Raw genomic sequence first — 20459 nt, 5'->3', positions numbered from 1 at the left:
ACTGGCGAGTGGAAATCTGAGTATTGTAACTATGATAGCTTGCTTTTTAAAAAATTAAAACTTAGTTGTACTGTGATTATTGTGAGCTTGATTGGACAGTCTTGTAGGATTTTGAAGCTTTGATGTTTTGACTAAATCTTTAGTTTTTTATAAGTTTTACATGCAATGCAAACACTTTGATGTTAAGAAAGTAAACAGAATTTAGATATTACAAACTGAACAATCATCATATATATATATATGACGATACCCTGTCCCACATATGGCATATAAACATCTTAGTATGTAAGATATCTAAGTCGTGGAACAAAACATATGAGTAAGCGATCATATTCGTCAGACGAAAGATGTTTTACATGTAACAATTTTTTTATTTTAAATTGAATGACTTTTTCGAAAGGACTGCAATTTATTCAATGACAATTATTTTTCTGTTTTTCTGTGTTGTAATTAAGAACTAGAAAATAATTTCCCACACGATAGAAACTAAACTATAACATCTATTATAAAATAAATTTAATATAATATTTCCCACTAAACCATATTTTAAGCATCTCCAGTTGATCATTGAAAAAAAATATATTAAAATTAAAATCATAAAAAAATATTGCATTTGTACATTTTACGATATGTTATGGAAAATGCTATGCAGTACTGAGGGGATTATAGCATAATTACACTCTGCTCTATTCAAAATGTGAAAGTTTAGGCTGACATGCAATGTATGTCTTAAATATGTAAATGTTCCTTGTAAAGCTAGACACGCTATTTTGTTTTTATTAACTATAACAATCGATTTTTTTTCTAACTGGAATTAACTTTATTTGTTAAAATATTTCAACCCTCCCCCTCAAATAATATTTTGTCCCATATGAAACTTGCATCAATATAAAATAATACATAACATATTATGATAATGTAATAAGACTTGACCCAAGGAAAGTCAGTATACTGGCTTATCTGAGATAGGAAGATAGGTCTTACGTAGAGTGAAGAGTTCTCATGACTTCACGTTTTCACTCATATATAACGTTGTCTATTCCTTGACACCGGTCTAGTTTTATAGTTTTCAACATGAAGTTCTTGGCTTGTGTAATCGCTTTGGTTTTTGCAGTTTTTGTAAGTATTACATGTTTTAATAATAACCAATATTAGAGAAGTATATATGATGTGCTACATTTCATTTAATTAATCAAGAAATCTTAAAAATCTATGTCAATATTTTAAACCAACGTCATACGATTCAATTTTGGAAAAGGAGGAATAAATGTACGGGCGACAACTGTTCCTTGAATTACGAAGAATTACCAAAACTTTACAATAATATTAACTTCAATCACATGATATTCTCAAAGCAGATAAAAGAACAAACAAAGTGAGTTCAAGTAAACAATTATTGTGAGTACTACTAGTAGTAGGAGACGCCTAAATGCTGGCTATAATAGATATAGGAAGATGTGGTATGAGTGCCAATGAGACAACTCTCCATCCAAATAACAATTTATAAAAGTAAGCCATTATAGGTCAAGGTACGGCCTTCAACACGGAGCCTTGGCTCACACCGAACAGCAAGCTATAAAGGGCCCCAAAAATTACTAATGTTAAACCATTTAAACGGGAAAATGCATGTTTTGTTGTCGTTGATGTTTTAGTTAAAGAAGCCATGCAAGTATTAGTACTAACATTGAAATTGTCTTTACAGTCAGTAACAGATGCAATGACCACTATGATGACCCATACACACCATTCAACACGTGAACCATATGAAAAAGACAGTCTAGCCTTTTACTTCGATGACACTTCGGTAAGATATCAGTCATTGTGTATAATTCGAATACTCGAAAAAATGTTATAATCGGAATACGAGAATAGTCTTTTTCCTCATCTAGTATGAATTAAACGTGTTATGCATCTTTGTACATTACGCCAGATCCCCAAGGGTGACAAGGGTATAGAAAAACTGTCACTTTTGGGCTCTTCCGTCTTTCAGTAAAACCCTGACCAAAGATGGGTGTACGTTTTGCTGTGCGGGATGTAAAGAACGCAGCCATGTCCGGTCAGAATGTCGTGTATAGACAGTGTTACGCTCTCTGTACGTTAATAACCATACAAACACTCTTTAAGAGGATCGTAGGTGGCCTGTTGCAAACTAGGAATTAGTTCTTATCCAATATATCCTCATCTTCCTCATTAACACCATATTCTCATTTTATTGTTAGTATGTTCTCGTTTTGAAGCGTTCAACAATCAATCAATGTGGACCATTACAACAGTCTTAATTCTCGTATAAATGATATCCTTACTTATAATAATTATGAATGAAATAATATTTTTTCTATTTAGAATGTTGCAACGATAGTTCCAGTGTCTCGTGACGTAGTCTCAAGTATGCATATATCCAGCTAGGTAGTTTTAATTCAAACAAACTCATTAAAATGTGCTTTGTGGAAATTCTTCTTAGCTTTAATATACTTAAAGTTCTAAAAAAAGAAGCAGTACATACTTTTTACCCCGTTACTACTTCATGATTATAATTTATATTTACAGAACTATTTGATACTTAAAACAAAGGGTTACTGCTACTTCATGGCTTTGACTTTTGCTGAGCAACACATGGTACACAATCCCGATGGCATGAGGAGAATAGAGGTATATAGAATTCATCTTTATTTTTATTCTTCTAAATTTGACGGCTGATAAAAAAACTAAATGATGTTTTATCTGTTAAATAGATGACGATGAAGACGATGATGATGGTTTTTCATCAAGTAGCAAATACTGTTCTTAGCCTAGTGACCTAATATATGATATATATATGGGGTCAGTAAATTCTATATAGGTTGAGAGTGAAGCTCGGGTCAGTCAATTCCATATGGGGTGAGAGAGAAGCGTATTTGGTCACTGGCACACTATGTAACAAATTTATCTTACCGACTATCTTAACATGTGGTATTAAGACTAGTGGCTTATCAAAGTGATCAAGGCTTCAATACCGTTTGTATTAAGAACCTACTTCCATTGGTCTATACAAAAACAAATGACAACAATAACAACTTGTTAGCTTTAAATGTATGTTATGAATTTATTTCATTCGTTTATCAACAACTTCTTCGTCTGTTAAAACCTTTTAGGTTTAGCTCAACACCGTGTTGTTGTTATAGGATGGTTGTGTCGGTAGGTTTTTTCGGATGTATTACAGTATTTTGTTGTTTTCAAAATGGCCTTATTTTTACAAAGACAGGCACTTATCTACAGTTTTATATCTCAAATATGTTAACTCGTGTACTTTCTTTCTGCCTGTATCAGCTTTTATGTATTCTTTAAGTATTTTTGCAATATTACATTGCTGCAAATGCTGAAACTATTCACCTAGTGGTCATATTCAAACCGCCAGTAACGCTTTTGTATTTTTACTCCTAAAGTGAATTTATTTATGAGAAACACTTACACAAATATAATACTTTTTCATCGATGTTAATTTTGTTTTGTTTTTTCAGACTCAGATGTTCCATTTTATGACATCTGCTACTCACACGGCAATGACTGGAGGCGATCATGCCCATGTTTCCCACTACGTCTACAATAAGCACTGCGCTCATGAACATATGATTAAACTTGTACAATAAAACACACAATATTTGCACTTTTTATATCTTAAATTGTTGGATAAAAATTATGTTATCTTGGAATAAAGCGATTATTGACAGTAGACAGAATACTCTTTGTGTGCTCGTAAGAGTGCAGACCCCGAATGACCTCCAATGTAGTGTTTGCTATTAATAATTATCTAAATTGTTTTTACTTTGAAAATATGTAGAGTTTATTTACAAACAGATATTTGCAGATCGACTGACACTATTTATTACATAGTGTGCTGGAGACCTAATACGATATAATCTATATGGGGACAGTAAAATCCATATGGGGTGAGGGCGAGGCACCAAATAGAATGAAATTCAAAACAGTGTAGCTGTGGCCATTGATTGACACATTAAAATCATCCATTGACTGGGACAATTTACGTGAACGTTTGTCTGTAACGACCACTGTTCACGACGTACCTACGATAGACATTTAAACTATGGGGTCACCAAAGGTTCTCAACACCTAAATAAAGTGATTCGAAAAATTAATCAGAAATAACACGATATTTTGATTTATATCAATTATATAAATCAAAACACAAAGGTTATTCCTGATTAATTTTTCGAATTATTTTATAATTAAAGGCGTTAAGAAACCTTTGGTGACCCCACAGTTTAAATGTCTATCGTAGGTACGTCGTGAACAGTGGTCGTTACAGACAAACGTTCACGTAAATTGTCCCAGTCAATGGATGATTTTAATGTGTCAATCAATGGCCACAGCTACACTGTTTTGAATTTCATTCTATATCGAATAGGTGTTATACCACCATTGATTTTCCCCTATTAGTCTTTGTTAAATTTGCACTTTTTAAAAAATTGTGCAGAATTTATCTTAGTTTCAAATAAAGAAATACATGCCATGAGTAAAGTTTTATCCTGTCCAGTACTATAAAAAATATCACAACCATCACTGGAAGTTAACCAATCAAATTTTCACCTCTTTTTTCATCTGTATGTATACAAGCTTTAGTAATCATCTAACCTAAAGCTTCAAAAATATTATATAGAAACCCAAAATAAAAATAATAATGGTGCTTTGAAATACCCAAGATATGCGTTAATGATCCAGAAATGTTTTACTGAAATTAAATCTAGGATTACCTTCCTACAACAGTTCAATTTAAGGGAATATTTTTTCGACCTATTTTCGTATGCAACCGGATGTGACGTACATGTACTATGAATTGGTGGTATTAAGTATACGTTCACTAGTACACTGTGTAACGAATTTAGAGGTCTATCAAAGTCATTAAGTTTTCAATACTTCTTCCATTTGTCTATACAAAAACAACTTGTTAGCTCTAAATGTGTTCTATGAATTTATTTAAATCGTTCATCATCAATTTCTTCGTCTGTTAGAACATTTCAGATTTTACCTCAACACCGTGTTGTTTTTATAAAGGGACGCAACAACACTACTCTTTATCAATGCTGAACCACGCATTTTTTTGTACTTTTGTGTAATTTTGTTCCTCAATAATTGTTAATTATAAAAGAATATACTAGTTCTTGTGTCCTATATAGTCTCCTTTTTATTACATTGTACTCATTGTGTATTTCGTACTTAGTATTATCATTTATACATGACGAGTTAATGAATAGAATATGTTTAGACTAATAAACAAAAATCTAAATGACCATATTTACATAGTCAAGACGAAGCAGAATATAAAAAAGGTATGTCACAGTGCACAATTAAACAAAGAAAACTTATTTTTGGGTGTTTAGAAATCTGTCCCCGGGGAAACAGTGTGACTTGTAAATAAAGGTTGTGTTACAAGAGTTGACCGAATGACCTTTTGTTAATGAATATGTGCGATGCACCAGACCACACAAAGAACGAGTGATCTGAATAGTTATGACAACTCTGGGACATATACTCTGGTGAAAAGTAACTAATAAAACTAAACACGAATGAGTAGTTCAATAATTCAGCAAGGGAAAGCTTTTATTTCCGATGGAGCCTCATATGAATAAAGAAACAAGTTGACAAGAAAAAAGAGCACAGTTGGTTCCAATGGGAATGCCGATTGTTTGTTAAAAAAACACGTCATCACGGTTTCAATCACATCAAGAAATCAAATATCTTGATTACAACGAAAGGTATGTATACACACACATAGAACTTGAATACACATTATGTCGACTCATTCATACTAAAAGAAGTCGTCACATCCATCCCGATTTGTATTTTATTTTTACAAAATGTGAAATAACGAGCAACTACATAAACTACATATTAAATTAAATCGCGCTATACCCATGTAGCAGCTGTTAGATGCAGGCATATATATCAGAAAAGGAATCATTTGTAGTTGAAAAGATCGGACCTATGCACCAGGAAAACTAAGCCGAAAAACTACTAGTAACATGAATTACGAATCCAGCGTTTGATATAACTATTTCGTCATGCAGCTGTTAATAGTTTTATGTTTTGAAAATTTGTTATCAAATTACTTAAAATGGCTGCCGATGCCAAACCGGATAAAGGAGGGGGAAGACATTTATCTTTTAATTGGTGCAATCGTATACTTTTTTTTTGGGTTCTAATTATACTATGCATGTATATAATAAGTGGCACGTACGTAGCATTTGCGCCAATGATTTGTTGCACAAAAAGGACATTCGTTGGCGCAAACAGATTTCTCCCGATCATAGCTAGGCAATAGAAGAAAAAGTATCGACCTGTCAATATGACATATCCTTTTGTTTTGAAAATCATGTTATGTTACATATTGATGACAAAGACATTTGTAACGGATTTTACTGTTCATTTCCATGTATTGTGTAACAGTTAAAAAAAATCTCAGCAACGCCCTCCAAATGAACATATATGTTCTTAACAAATAATGCAGACTCAAACTTAGTGTAATTGCACACTCTGAAGATACATAACGTATTTGATACATCCCGAAAAAGTGCGGATGTCCTATTTGTGGTGTGTACCCGACAATTAAATTCATATGCCTCTAGCTTCTTTTAAGAGGCAGGGAGGGTAAAATAAATACGTTTGTCCGTCAATTCGCTTAAATTGGAAAGATACATTGCCTACGAATTAACCAAGTCCACAATGTTTTATATAGCTAAAATATCTATTGTGTAATATCCTTCTTGCCGTCGAGATTTTACTTCTAGGATTAAATAAAAATAGGCATATGATTACGGCTTTAAAGCAGATGTTACTAGATTAGGTATCTAATTTCTAAAGTTTCTTAGCATTCTTCAGTTATAATGAAAAGTTCAGTTCTCGTAAATGTACTTTTTTTTAAAATCCGTGTATATGAAAGGCGGGCAACATCAGGCTTGCTTCAATGTACTACGATTTAGTTCCGACCCAATTTGAGAATTATTACGTCGAAAAGAGAACCACGCACTCAACACGACTATGTATTAATATTAAGGTCATTATATACTAAAGAATCTTATGTCACGAATTTCTATTTCGGATATAAGATAAGTTTCCTTATACTGTTCAAGTACATTATAAAATGGGAATATTCAGGACATAATACAATGCATTATAAGGATAAGAGAATTTCTTACGCTTCACATTTTTTCATTTGCTTTACAATTTAACTGGAAATAGCACTACCAACCCTTTTTCTCAGCAAAAAAGATAAATCAATACATTTCAGCCATAATCAGCATGCACTTGGTGGTTTATTAGTTTTTTTGTATTGACAAAAAGGGAAAACAACCACTTTTTAAACGACGAGAAATTCTGGATTTACATTCTTCAGGAACGATCAAATCCTAATAATCTACTTTAAAGCAATGATGTATAAGAATCGCAACAGCTAGTGAGCTATGTGAATAATAAGGACATAGAATATGAACTAAATCCATATTTAAGTTTACTATGTGTGAGGGAGCTGAAACCTTAGGTTTTTTTATACTTTCTAAATTGAAAAACGGTAAATCTAAACAAACATTGTTTTAAATCATGTCAGTAACGATGTTCTGAGATGATGATAAACTCGGAAACTGATAGTCCACTGCAAATATCGACACAATGCCAAAAAAGTTAAAACAACCATGATTTAAATTTGACCCACATCCAAAGTCTTGTTACTTTAGAAGAATAAAATGTATTTAATGTTCAAGCAACGTTTATTTCAGGAAGCTTCCTATTTTTTTCTAGTTGTGATACTTGAATACCTGATGACAAATCAATGTTGTATTCATTTACACTCATTGTAAAACTACTTTAGAATTGAATGCTTCTTTTTGTAACTTCATTCCACCTGGGTGTAACAGCGTTGACCGAAGTACATTTTGTATGAAGCGCGGAAGCGCTTCATTCTAAAAATGTGCCCACAGTCAACGCTTTTACAACCCTATGAAGTTACAAAAAGAAGCATTCAATTCTTATAATTACATTTTTTAGCTAGGATCATGAAAACACGAATTTTATCAACTTTTGATTTAATTCACCTGTGCACTTTATTGTGGAACCTCGTGTTAACATGAATGATAAGTTTTATTGAGTAATGCAATTGCTTAAGAAATAACACGTGATATGCAGTTAGCCAATCAGAATAACGTATTATAATGAAACATACATCTAATGTAATTATTTTGATGTGTGCACCGGGGAAAAACGTCCAGTACATGCCATCGACTTGTGTGGTAAATCAAAGTATTTAAAATGCGTAACTAGTTTTACCGGCTTTGCATGAAGTGTTTTCTGGATATCAATTTGTCACCATTTTACCATAGGTGAAACCTTAAAAAGGTTTTTGGAAAAGATAGAAAGTTTCAAGAAGTGTTTTTCGAATAATCTTTATTAGTTTCGATAGTAACAAAAAAAGTTTAAACCATCAGGCCATGTAAGGGAACAGCAAACAGTACTTACAATCAACTTTGAGAGGATAAAACCCTAGCATTTTTGAAAAATGATTTACTAAGTATATTTTTACACAAACTGTCAAATAAATCAGACCAGAATTAATGCACTGGTTACTAGGTTAAATATACATTTATTTTTGTAATCTTATATAGAAAGAAGATGCGGTATGATTGCCAATGAGACAACTCTCCATAAGAATTCAACTGACATAACAAATTAACAACTATAGGTCATCACACGACAAGTACTATAATCCACCAGCAGCAGGGTATAACCTAAAAATTTAGGAAATTTAATTGGTAATGCCTTTATCATGGCAACCCCGAACATCATCTATGCGTCCTGCACAGCAAAAAAGGGTTTACTGCAAATCGGAAGAAGACCAAGGGGTTACTGTTTTTTTTATATATATCAATCAAAAAGAAAAATTGTAATAGCACTTCTATAAGATTATGAGACAAAATTATGAATTATAAACTTTTATTTTTTATATTTTATTTTATTTTGAATTTTGAATGATTCTTCTCGGCTTTCTTATAGTCTATTTCCATGAGCCAATAGGTTAAAGTTGGCACAATATGTCGGGTGTAAAACACTATCAAACTACATTGTAATGAACATATTTCATTTGACCTTTATCTTGCTTGTTTGGCGATGATTCAGATGGATAAATGGATTGGTGTTTGATTAACGCCCAGTGGCAAACATTTAACTTAAGAAAAAATAAAGAGATGTTTATATAATTACCAAACGAGACAACTATCCAACAGAGACCTGTATAAAAACTATTGGCCACTATACAGCTTTAACAATGAGCAAAACACATACCGTATTGAAAGCTTTAAGTAATTCGTCATTATAAATTGTCAAGAGAAAAAAAAATCTGTTATCAAATAAAATCAATAAACGAATGCCAAATATGACTAACATCAAGTAACGACAACCACAGAAAAACAGATTTCATACATTGGGTAAGGTACTAATTAATTGTGCCAAAATTTAATAGTTTGATCTTGAACTGCATTTTAAAGATAAACCATTTAAATGAATTCTTATTCTATGATAAATATAACACTTATTTTAAAAATAACAAGGATAATTATTCAAGTGACAACAATTATTTTGAAATTAAGCAGTGTGGAATTTTTATATTTTCGAATATCATGACTAAATACAACATTCTTATTAGTTGATCGGTATTTGTTCAGCTGATAAGAAAACCATTACCTATCTAGAAGATATCTGTCGAAAGATTACTTACCAGATTGTATGTACAACAAAGATGAGGTCTTTAATAACCGTAGTTGGTCTTCTTGCAAGTATTATTTTGGTAAGATATTTTATTTCGACATTTGTATCTGTTATTTGTATGTTCATCATTACATGTATTTAAAACATATGTTTGGTATACGTCAATGAGACAGCAACCAAGCGATGACAAGATAGCGACATCAATTGACCAATTAGACATGGCACGTTCTGATTTCAATCGGAGTCTAGAATATTTGAAATCTTGAAAAGAAAATTTCTGCATCAACACCAATTCCTTTGCGAACATAAAAACGTCTTAGGTATGGCCGTGACCTGCTTATAAAGTGAGGGCAAAAACTAGTTTTCTGAGCAGTAAACCTTTCAAGTACACAGAATAACACACGATTTACTATCAGTACATGAAAACCGCTTTCCTCTAAAATTGTCTTGCAAAAAAATGCTTTCATTTGATATAAAAAAAAGCTCATCGTGCTGTAATCAAATCATGCTGTCAATCTTTCTTGTAAAACTGTTACGACTTAAATTCGGCGTATATTTTTATACAGAAACTTTATAAACAGTAATTAATAAACCTATATATCGTGTGCTATATGAATAACTATCATTGAGAATGAAAGACAGGTTTTAGTCATGTTTCGGAAAATAAATACGCGTATTCTTTATTCAGAATGTTGTTATTCCTTTTGTGAAATACAGATAGACTGCTCGCTTAATCACGTGTACTGATACATGTATATACGTCTAAGACAGACGTTCCCAATCATATAACACGTGGTTATACAGGAATAACTCTCTAATTAATATATACACTTCGTCTCAAATTTAGCCTAAAAATGTTAGATTCCAGAATCCGCTAAATTGCTTTCTTGCCTCAGTGGGATTCGAACACTTCTTTTGTTACATCTTGGCAACATCGCCTGAACTGTGATCCGCGCTCTTAGAGCAACCAACCAACCAGTATATATAATTAGAAAATACCAGCGAAATATACTTTGGTTCATAATTTAATATAAAATAATAAATACAATCCCCTTCCCTTTCATGAATGTGACCTACCGAATTAGACTATTTGCCGTATTTGTTATAACATGAGCAACAAGACGGTTGCCACATGTGGAGCAGGATCTGCTTACCCTTCCAGAGCACCGGAGATCACCCATGGTTTTTGGTGGGGTTCGTGTTGCTAATTCTTTAGTTTTATATGTTGTGTCATGTGAACTATTGTTTGTCTATTTGTCTTTTTCATTTTTAGCCATGGCGTTGTCAGTTTATTTTCGATTTATGAGTTTGACTGTCCCTCTGGTATCTTTCGTCCCTCTTTTAAAGATATATAGTTTTGGTGATAGGCGATATTAAGATCTTAATTCTTTTTGAAGCGTGTCACAGACGAAATACCAACTCAATATGACACCCAAAAGAATAGTCTTCCCGACAGAAACTATTGGCGTTTGTGATCTAATCATAGGATATGTCATTGTTGTACCCTTGATGCATTGTAATGATCAAAATAATATGTGTTTATAAATACTTTTAATTGGTGACATGTAGAGTGAAAACGGACTGGGATTTATAACAAAAAATATCCCGACCCTGATTTGATAAAAAAACAAACTTGTCGAGCACTTCTAGCATTTTTGACAATCCCCCAAAAAAAATTGGAAATACTTTTTGTGTACTGAACACATTAAATGATAAAAAAAATCTAGGTGCGCATGACAATCCCAGCCCCATCCCACGGAAAATCAAATGGTCCGTGCCTAATACGGGATGTGAATGTGATGTCATTATACCAACACGCTATTGAGTGACCTATTTGGTGCCTCTAAAAGTAGAAGAGTACAAATAACCATTATCAATATGGTTGAATATTTTTTGCGCCCTCCCTCTAAACATTAAATCCTGGATCCGCACCTGATTTCTGGTGTTTCCGTGTTCAGAACAGCTTCCATATATGAGTGGGCTGAAATTTTTTTGCATTAATATATGAATGGGGGTGGGTTACATTCCAGCCGCACTTTGGTACCCATTTTTAAACAAAAACTGAAGTACCCCCCTCTCTCTGATGTATAATGGCGCAAGTAGATGGTTAACCTTTCAGATCAGCTTTGTTTTATCTGTTGTATAAAGTGATAATATTATTTACCATGCTGTCACATCTTTAAATTTATTTTATACGTCTATACAAGTCATATGTGCCAACTTTACGAAAGACATTCTCCGAGCATTCTCCATCCTATAACTCGTGGAAATACAGGTCTAACACCATAAATACTTTTGTGATATAAGTTTGGAGAAATACAATTTAACATATAAATATATATACAACATCAATATGTCTCAAATTTATCCATATGTATGGGTTGAAGACACACAGTTGGTTAATCTACCTATTTATAAATGCTTGCAAACTATTTTCTTAAACAGGTGACCAGTGCTGCCATGACTACAAAGCATCCTCATGTTCACCATTCAGTAACGGGGTTATCGTTCTTTTACGATATGAATTCTGTGAGTTTTGTTTGCTTATTTTTAAGAGCGGATGTTTTTTTTAAAAGATTTAATGACGGTCATATTTAGTTAACTGAATGTTTTTTTTTTAACTACCTCAAATGTCAAACAGGTCATATAATTTTGAACTGTAGCTTAGTTGTAGAATGACAGTCATTCCTTCAAAACTTCACGATTGCATCATTCTTAACTGACAACTCGCTTGAATGTCAGGAAATCAAATGATCTAACCAGTTTATTTTTTATCATACTTTGTAAATAAATTTGTTTTTAGAAAATTATTTCAACAAATTGAAAAATAAAGAAGCGGTGAAAAAAGGACTGACCTTTCTATAATTGTTAAACAAAATTTATATTCCCATAATAGAAAAATAAGGAGCTGTGGTATGATTGCCAATTTAACAAGTATTCATTAGAGTCCAAATGCAATTGATGTAAGCAGCAATAGATACGGCCTTTGTTGCTCATCTTGAAAGCTGTAAGAAGGACCACAAAGAAAATAATAAAAAAACTCCAAAATATGCAGAGGTGCGTCGTTTCTCGCAGCTTAATCAGAGAAACCATAAAATTAAAAATAGCATTAAACAATTTTACATCACTCATATACAAACACTATGATTGCTTCTATAAAGAACAATAACGATAGGGAAAAAGACCAAAACATAGGAACACTATAACATTCATCACTATATCATTCATTAACGAAAGACAAGAAAGTCAGCTGTTAACATATGTGTATTTAGATTTCTGTATGAAATATTTTATCAAGTATGAAGCAACATTTGTGAAGTTAAATTTTATTATTCAACTGTGTTGCTACATGTATAACTTGTACATGTTTTGTGCGAGATGTAAAACTTTCGATATTTAACACAGTTATCATGACAGTGAAACATGACATGTTTATACCTTAGAACAATATGGTGATGAAGAAAGATGGATACTGTTATTTCGTGGTTTTAACACCAGATCAAGAATCAAGTGTAAAGACTCAAGATGGGTTAAGGTCAATTGAGGTAAATTACATGTACTCTGTACTCATTGTTATTCGTGGGATACCAACTTTCGTGGATTTCGTGGGTATACATGGACCATGAAATTAAATGTTCAACGAAATACCATTTGCGAGTATGGTTTTGAGAAACAATGAGAGTCCGTCAGAAGGGGAAGATAAATGGCTTACCCGTGTTATTAAAGAAAGAGCAATATCTCTAGTAAAAGACACGATAAAGAGCAGGCTAATGCCCCAAAAGGGCAGCACTCGCACCAGCAAAGTAGAAAGGAATTAATATAAGTTGTAATAACTTGTTTTCCAATCCACTATTAATAAATATGTTTAAACTAAACATACTTTAAACTTATTTATTTTGGTTGCATTTTCTAAGAAAGTTGATTACGAGTTTAAACTATTCCTTTTCATACATTTCAATTTAGAGGGATAGAAAATGGTCGTATCAGTTAAAATCCATTCAACAACAAAAATGTACTTGCATGTATTTGTATAGAATTGTCAAATTATCATTTTGTCCAAATAAGTTTTATAATCAAGGCCCATTTGCAAATCAGACAAATAATGTAAATTCATCTATTAAGATCCAATAAACCTAGCTACACGGCAGCTAGGGTGCTTTATTTATAAAAGTTAGGTTAGTTTTACCAAATTGAAATATACGTCTACATTCTTTCAGGGATGGTGGCGTGTCAATTTCGGCAAATACAGTTACCGAGAAAGAGTAGTGTGTTGCGTTAGACTTATTCATTGTCATAACATCTTGTATATACATGTATTCATGTTTCTCACTACATAAAAAATCATTGTTTGCGTGCGTACGTCCAGAAGGGTGCTAAAAGAAAAGTGTTTCTGAAAATCAATTAGGATGATGAAGAGACATGACATTCGTGTTTTACCCTTGCTTGAGATTAAATCTGTTTAGTTGACTCATGAATCATATTAATACAAAACACAGATAAAGACAAAAAGACAAACTAATTCATATAGTTGTGGAAACTTACCAGAAGATTATGTCCATTTAGAATAACAATCATTATTTAATATTATGATATTATTAAATTATTGAATTTAATTTCTTACAGGCTAGCATGTTGACTTTACACACCACAGCTGCTCATCTTGGCATGACAGGAGCAGACCACGCCCATCTGTCACACTACATCTACAGTCATTTCTGTAAAAACGAGCCTTTAATTAAGCTTGTTGAATAAAAAATGAAAGAAAACGTACTTTCGGATGATTGAAGATTTGAAAATATGTTGAACATGATCTCTTTCAAATTTTGGAAAAAATGAAATATGATATAGCCAGGGATCCATACCGGTTTATCGGCGGAGGACATTTTAGCGCATTGATAGGACATTTGAGCGAAACAATTTGGACGTTTAAGCGCCAAAGTAGAACCCATTTTAGCGCCTGATTTTTAACCCATTTTAGCGAAAATTGAAATTGTCAATGCCCATTTTAGTGAAATATTTTTAACCCATCATGATATATAAAAAATTAAAACTTTATTAGACTCAAGACAGCACAATATAAAACAAATGACAGCACTACATGTCTGAAAGATTTAATCAAATGTTAAAAGTTCGTTCTAGCCTGGAGTTATATTCCAGAACGTACATAATAGGCTCTGGATATACACCATGTACAACACTGTTGAATTGAAATAGGAACTGTTCTTTCTCTTCATCTTGTCTAGATTGTAGTGCATATTTGTTTATACTTCGTATTTTTATATATATGTTGTTGTTTGCAATTTGATAATAGTATAATTTTATATATAAAAAAGTAAATAGCTGGGTGACAACTATAAAATTGCTCATTATAATGGGCATGGAACGACTCAGATCCATTATTAGTTCGCTTTGAATTACACTGAACGTCTGCCCAAAGCTTAGTGAGTATTATTCAACCAGGTAAGTCAGTTTTCGCTAAAATGGGCTATCGAAAATACAGGTGAATGGATTAATCCGGCGCAAAAATGGGCTCTAATGTCGGCGCTCAAATGTCCATACATGCTGCTGAGTTATTTGGAATGGCAGTCTACAAAAATGTATTGGCAGTTTATGAGATTTACTTACTGTTAGCGTCATATATGTAAACATGAATGGACACAGCATCTTCCCAAGATTTGTTTCCCAATTGTTAATAATAGGGTGAAATATATATTTGTTTTGTTGTTACAAATGCAACACTCTGCAATCAATTGATACAAAATATTTCAAAAATAAAGGGGATGGGGATAATTTGTCATAGGTGTCCACAAAATTTGGTTCAAAGTAGAACAGCCAATTTGAGTGATACACTTTCCGGAGCCATTGCCATTTATCTATCAAGAGATTAAATAAAGATCCATGCACGTCACCTCATTTTTCTTTAACTGTGATCGCAAAATCAAATTGCATATTATGTTAGTTTTCTAAAAAAATATTCTGATCCCCAATTTGATGAAAAAATGAAAAAACAAAATTATGGCCAAGCAGATGGCAAAAATGAATATCCAGATTTTCACCATACCTCAAGCTCCGTTACAGTTATTAACCTGTCTCTCTGGAGCTCTAACCACATTTGCCCACAAAGCCAACTGCTTTATTTCCGTATACAGAGTAGATATCTTTAATGTATGGATTTACTCAGGCGTTCTGTGAACTACAGAATCTAACCAAATAAATAGTGAATGTGTCCATACGTCACAGATAATGCCCCTGCTTGCATATAACGTTATTAAGGGTCGTTACTCAAGAATGGTAACTAACTCGCACTTGATCTGTGTTGCATGGTACATTTTGGTGGATGCAAAATAAAGCTAGAGATCGGAAACTAATTGTTGGGATGTATGTATGTACAAGGGTTTAATCGAGTAAATATCGTGTACAATGCATATATATCATTTTGTACAAATTATAATTTGTTCAAAACAATTTTACAAATTATAATTTGTATTTTGACTTTCAATTGTACAAATTATAATTTGTCAGATTTGCTCTAAATGCTTTGGTTTCAGAGTTATAAGCCAAAATCTTCATTTTACCTCTATGTTCTTTTTTTAACCATGGCGGCCATCTTGGTTGGTTGGCCGGGTCACCGGACACATATTTTAAACTAGATACCCCAATGTTGATTGGGGTAAAATGTAGATTTTGGCTTATAACTCTGAAACCAAGCATTTAGAGCAAACCTGACGGGGTTAAAGTGTTTACCAAGTCAATATCTATCTGCCCTGAAATTTTCAGATGAATTGGACAACCGGTTATTGGGTTGCGGTCCCCAATTGGCAATTTTTAAAGAAATTTTGCCATTTTTGGTTATTATCTTGAATACTATTATAGATAGAGATAAACTATAAACAGCAATAATGTTCAACAAAGTAAGATCTACAAATAAGTCAACATGACCAAAATGGTCAGTTGATTTCTTAAGGAGTTATTGCCCTTTATAGTCAATTTTAAACAATTTTCATTAATTTGGTAAATTTTTGTAAATTTTTACAAAATATTTTCCTCTGTAACTAAAGGGCCAAGTTTATTATAGATAGAGAAAATTGTAGGTGGCAAGAATGTTCAGTAAAGTAAGATCTGCAAACACATCACCATCATCAAAACACAATTTTGTCATGACTCCATCTGTGCCCTTTGTTTAATACATGTATGCACATAGACCAAGGTGAGCGACACAGGCTCTTAAAAGCCCCTAGTTAAAGGCTGATAAACTGCTTTACGTATTGATAGTTGAAGATCAAGAACCGTTGCTGTAAATAAACATGTGTCTTTTAGAGCTTCAATTTAACGTTAAGACATAAAAAAAAAACCTGTTAAAATTCACACAGAATTCCTTATATTTGGTACCAAAAATCTCCAGATTCAACAATTACGCCATAGATATTTTGAAGACTGGTTTGGACACGACCCTACTGAGGAATATGTATAATGACATAAACCACAAACAACAACTCCTGATTATAAGTTACTGTCTTGTTTTCTTGGTAGGATATTAGTCTTGGGTTTATCGTCCACACAGCGAACGTTTTTAAGCAAGAATGATCGGTGTTTCAATGTGTCAAACTCAATTTAATTATTAGACCATTATGCTTGTCCTTGGTGTTCACATGATCGTTCTTTCATGTATCATTCCCTGTTAGGGTTAGAACCTTTTAAACAAGTTTCTCCTTCTGATCAACATTGCCGACCATGTTTACACAATTACATCAACTGAGTAAATGACTAGAAATTAAAGTAAATAATAATACCTGGGATATATAGCTTTGGCATATTATTAAAGCAATTGGCACCCAAAGTAATTATTCGCTGTATAGTTTTGAAGAAGAGACAAATGTGAAAGTCAAAAGATGCAATTCTCGATTTCTTAATTCACTCACCTGCTCAAATGAATGTATTTTGTAAATACAATGTACTGTATGATAATTTAATAACAAATCTATTGTGGTGTGTATTAATGCTTTTTTTCACCAAAATCCATATTATAAATAAACTCATCATAGATACCAGGATTCAAATTTTACATTTACGCCAGACGCGCGTTTCGTCTACTAAAGACTCATCAGTGACGCTCGAATCTAGAAATGTTTAAATTGTTGTACAAGTTATAAGTGATTTTTTTGGTCAAATATTGTACAAATTGTAATTTGTACAGGCACTTTTTGTACGAATTACAATTTGTTCAAAGTTAAAATACAAATTATAATTTGTACAATTTTTTCGTACAAATTATAATTTGTACAGAAAATGGTAACTTTTACACACCAGATAGATCGTGAATTGGTCGGAATAATCTAAATTAATATGGATTCAATTACACGACCTTAACTCGACCATTCATGACCCTTTAACGACTCCATCACAACTCAAACCCGACCACTAGTTGAATTCATATTCGATAATTCCGACCAATTCACGATCACAACACGATCTTACTCGACTAGCTAGACCAAACCAACTATACTCGATCTCAACCACATCTCGACCAGACCAGATCGACCTCATCGTATAGGGGTTGTAGGGTTAGTCGGGAATTGGTCGGGTATGTACAATTTCAATATAAAAACGTCTGCATTTTTTTATATGACCGAAAGAAGTGGGGGAGGGGGGACATTTAGTGTTACCCTTGTCTGCCCGTTAGTATAGTAACGTACGTCCCAACAATGAGTTTCCGTTCTCTAATTTTATTTTGCCTCAACCAAATTTTATGAAACGTATGAACTATATATATATATGCTTATTGCGATCAAACACAGATAAATTTCGAATTTGGGTGGCGTCACACTAACCGTCATTGGGTAATGACACTTTCATGATAACGTTACATATAAGCTAGGCTATTATCTGTGTCCCATGTTGACATTCTCTGTTTATGTGATTAGATTCAGAGTTAACAGTAGTTCTCAGTAAAATCAAACATTTAAAATATCTACATGGAAATGAAGCAGTTGGATTAATTGTCAAGGTGGTTAGAGCTCAGAGAGCAAGGTTAATAGCTGTGAAGGAGCTTGAAATGAGCGTAGAAGACGAACAAGAAGGCGTAGATAGCAACGGACACCGAGATATATAGGTGAGGCAGAGGCCGATACGGAGTGAAGTAGGACGCTAATATGTTAAGGGAGTTTTACTAATCTCTTTTTTACTTGAACACCCCAAATTGAGATTTGACACTGGATAGAAAACGAAATCTGTAACAAACATAAACTTTTAGCCACCGATTTACAAGCAGAGCCAAATACAATGAAAGTCCCAACTATGTATTGGCTTCCGAAGCTACACAAAACCCCTTACAAATATAGATTTATTTCGTCTTCAAGCCATTGTTCAACTACTAAATTGTCTATTCTTCTTACCAGCACACTTGGTACAATTAAAAACCTGATAATAAATTGTTCAAATAAGGCCTTCGAAAATAGTGGAATAAATTTACTTTTGGAGTGTCAAGAACTCGTTGGAAGTACTTGATAAATTGCATGCTTATGTTGGTGATTTTGAATCTGTTCAAAGTTTTGATTTTTCTACCCTGTATACCACATTGCCTCACATTCTGATTAAGAAAAAATTCACACACCTAATTAAATGGGCATTCAAAAAATCAGAATGTGAATATATATGTTCAAACTCTTTTAGGTCATTTTTTAGTAGCAATAAACAAAAAAACTATGTTAATTGGACATGCTTTGATACTATATATGCCCTTGAATTTTTACTAGATAACATTTTTGTTCGCTTTGGGGATTCCGTATATCGTCAGATTATCGGAATTCCAATGGGGACTAACTGTGCACCACTTATTGCGGACCTGTTTTTGTATTGTTATGAGTTACAATTTATGACAAAAATAAGCAAAGACCCATCGAAACAACATCTGATAAACAAATTTAATAATACTTTTAGATATTTGGATGATATTTTGGCTCTCAATAATGACGACTTCAGTATGTATATTAATGAAATTTATCCTGTTGAACTTACTTTAAATAAAGCTAATACTAACAATGACCACTGCCCTTTCTCGATCTTGATATCTATATCACTAATGGGAAGCTGAATACTAAAATTTATGATAAAAGGGATGATTTTTCATTTCCTATCGTTAATTATCCGTTTTTAGATGGTGACGTTCCCTTGTCACCATCTTACGGTGTTTATATATCTCAACTTGTACGATTCGCTCGTGTATGTAACAATGTTTTAGATTTTAACGAGAGAAATTTAATTTATGTATTACTGAAAAATTATTACACCAGGGTTTTCGATATCACAAACTAGTCAAAACATTTACTAAATTTTATCATCGGTATAAAGACATCATTCGTAAATATAGCTCAACATGCAGACTTCTAATACGTTCAGGTATTTCACATCCAATTTTTTATGGAAATATTCTTTTTAAGCACAAAGGTGTCAGTATTCACCTCAGAAACTTACTAAACCTTTGAATAGACTTATTAAGAAGGGATATAATTACGATACTGTTGTCAAGTCATTAAAGATTGCATATTTTGGCGTTAATATTGAGTCACTGATAAGGTCTTTGCATCGGAACTAAACACATTTATTCTAAAAACAGTTGTTGGCATGACACGGGTTATGTTCTTCTCATATATGTTATGATGGTATGATACTAAACCCCTGACGGGAAGGATTGTGCCTGATGTTCATATGATGAA

General features: G+C 32.8%; 1 protein-coding gene and 1 long non-coding RNA gene across 2 annotated transcripts; both read left to right on the top strand.

The window, feature by feature from the left end:
- Nucleotides 1-948: 948 nt before the first annotated feature.
- Nucleotides 949-3646, top strand: LOC143062256 (uncharacterized). The gene is made up of 4 exons (XR_012974644.1): nt 949-1119; nt 1703-1804; nt 2548-2649; nt 3498-3646. It is a non-coding gene; the product is annotated as an uncharacterized LOC143062256 (long non-coding RNA).
- A 6044-nt stretch (nt 3647-9690) lies between these two features.
- Nucleotides 9691-14517, top strand: LOC143063621 (uncharacterized). Its single transcript, XM_076235850.1, has 4 exons — nt 9691-9826; nt 12193-12276; nt 13191-13292; nt 14371-14517. The coding sequence occupies exons 1-4, from the start codon at nt 9779-9781 to the stop codon at nt 14497-14499; spliced, it is 363 nt and encodes a 120-aa protein (XP_076091965.1). The 5' UTR covers nt 9691-9778; the 3' UTR covers nt 14500-14517.
- Nucleotides 14518-20459: the final 5942 nt, after the last annotated feature.

The sequence above is a fragment of the Mytilus galloprovincialis genome, chromosome 2 (genome assembly GCF_965363235.1).
Source record: "Mytilus galloprovincialis chromosome 2, xbMytGall1.hap1.1, whole genome shotgun sequence".
Classification (NCBI taxonomy): Eukaryota; Metazoa; Mollusca; class Bivalvia; order Mytilida; family Mytilidae; genus Mytilus; species Mytilus galloprovincialis.
This window is presented reverse-complemented; position numbering and strand designations above follow the sequence as displayed.

Excerpts from the sequence above, each read along its gene's own strand:
- LOC143063621 (XM_076235850.1), top strand. The coding sequence starts at position 9,779 with ATGAGGTCTTTAATAACCGTAGTTGGTCTTCTTGCAAGTATTATTTTG. Across the intron at positions 9,827-12,192 it reads TTCTTGCAAGTATTATTTTG|GTGACCAGTGCTGCCATGAC; the intron begins GTAAGATATTTT and ends TTTCTTAAACAG. Across the intron at positions 12,277-13,190 it reads TCTTTTACGATATGAATTCT|AACAATATGGTGATGAAGAA; the intron begins GTGAGTTTTGTT and ends TTTATACCTTAG.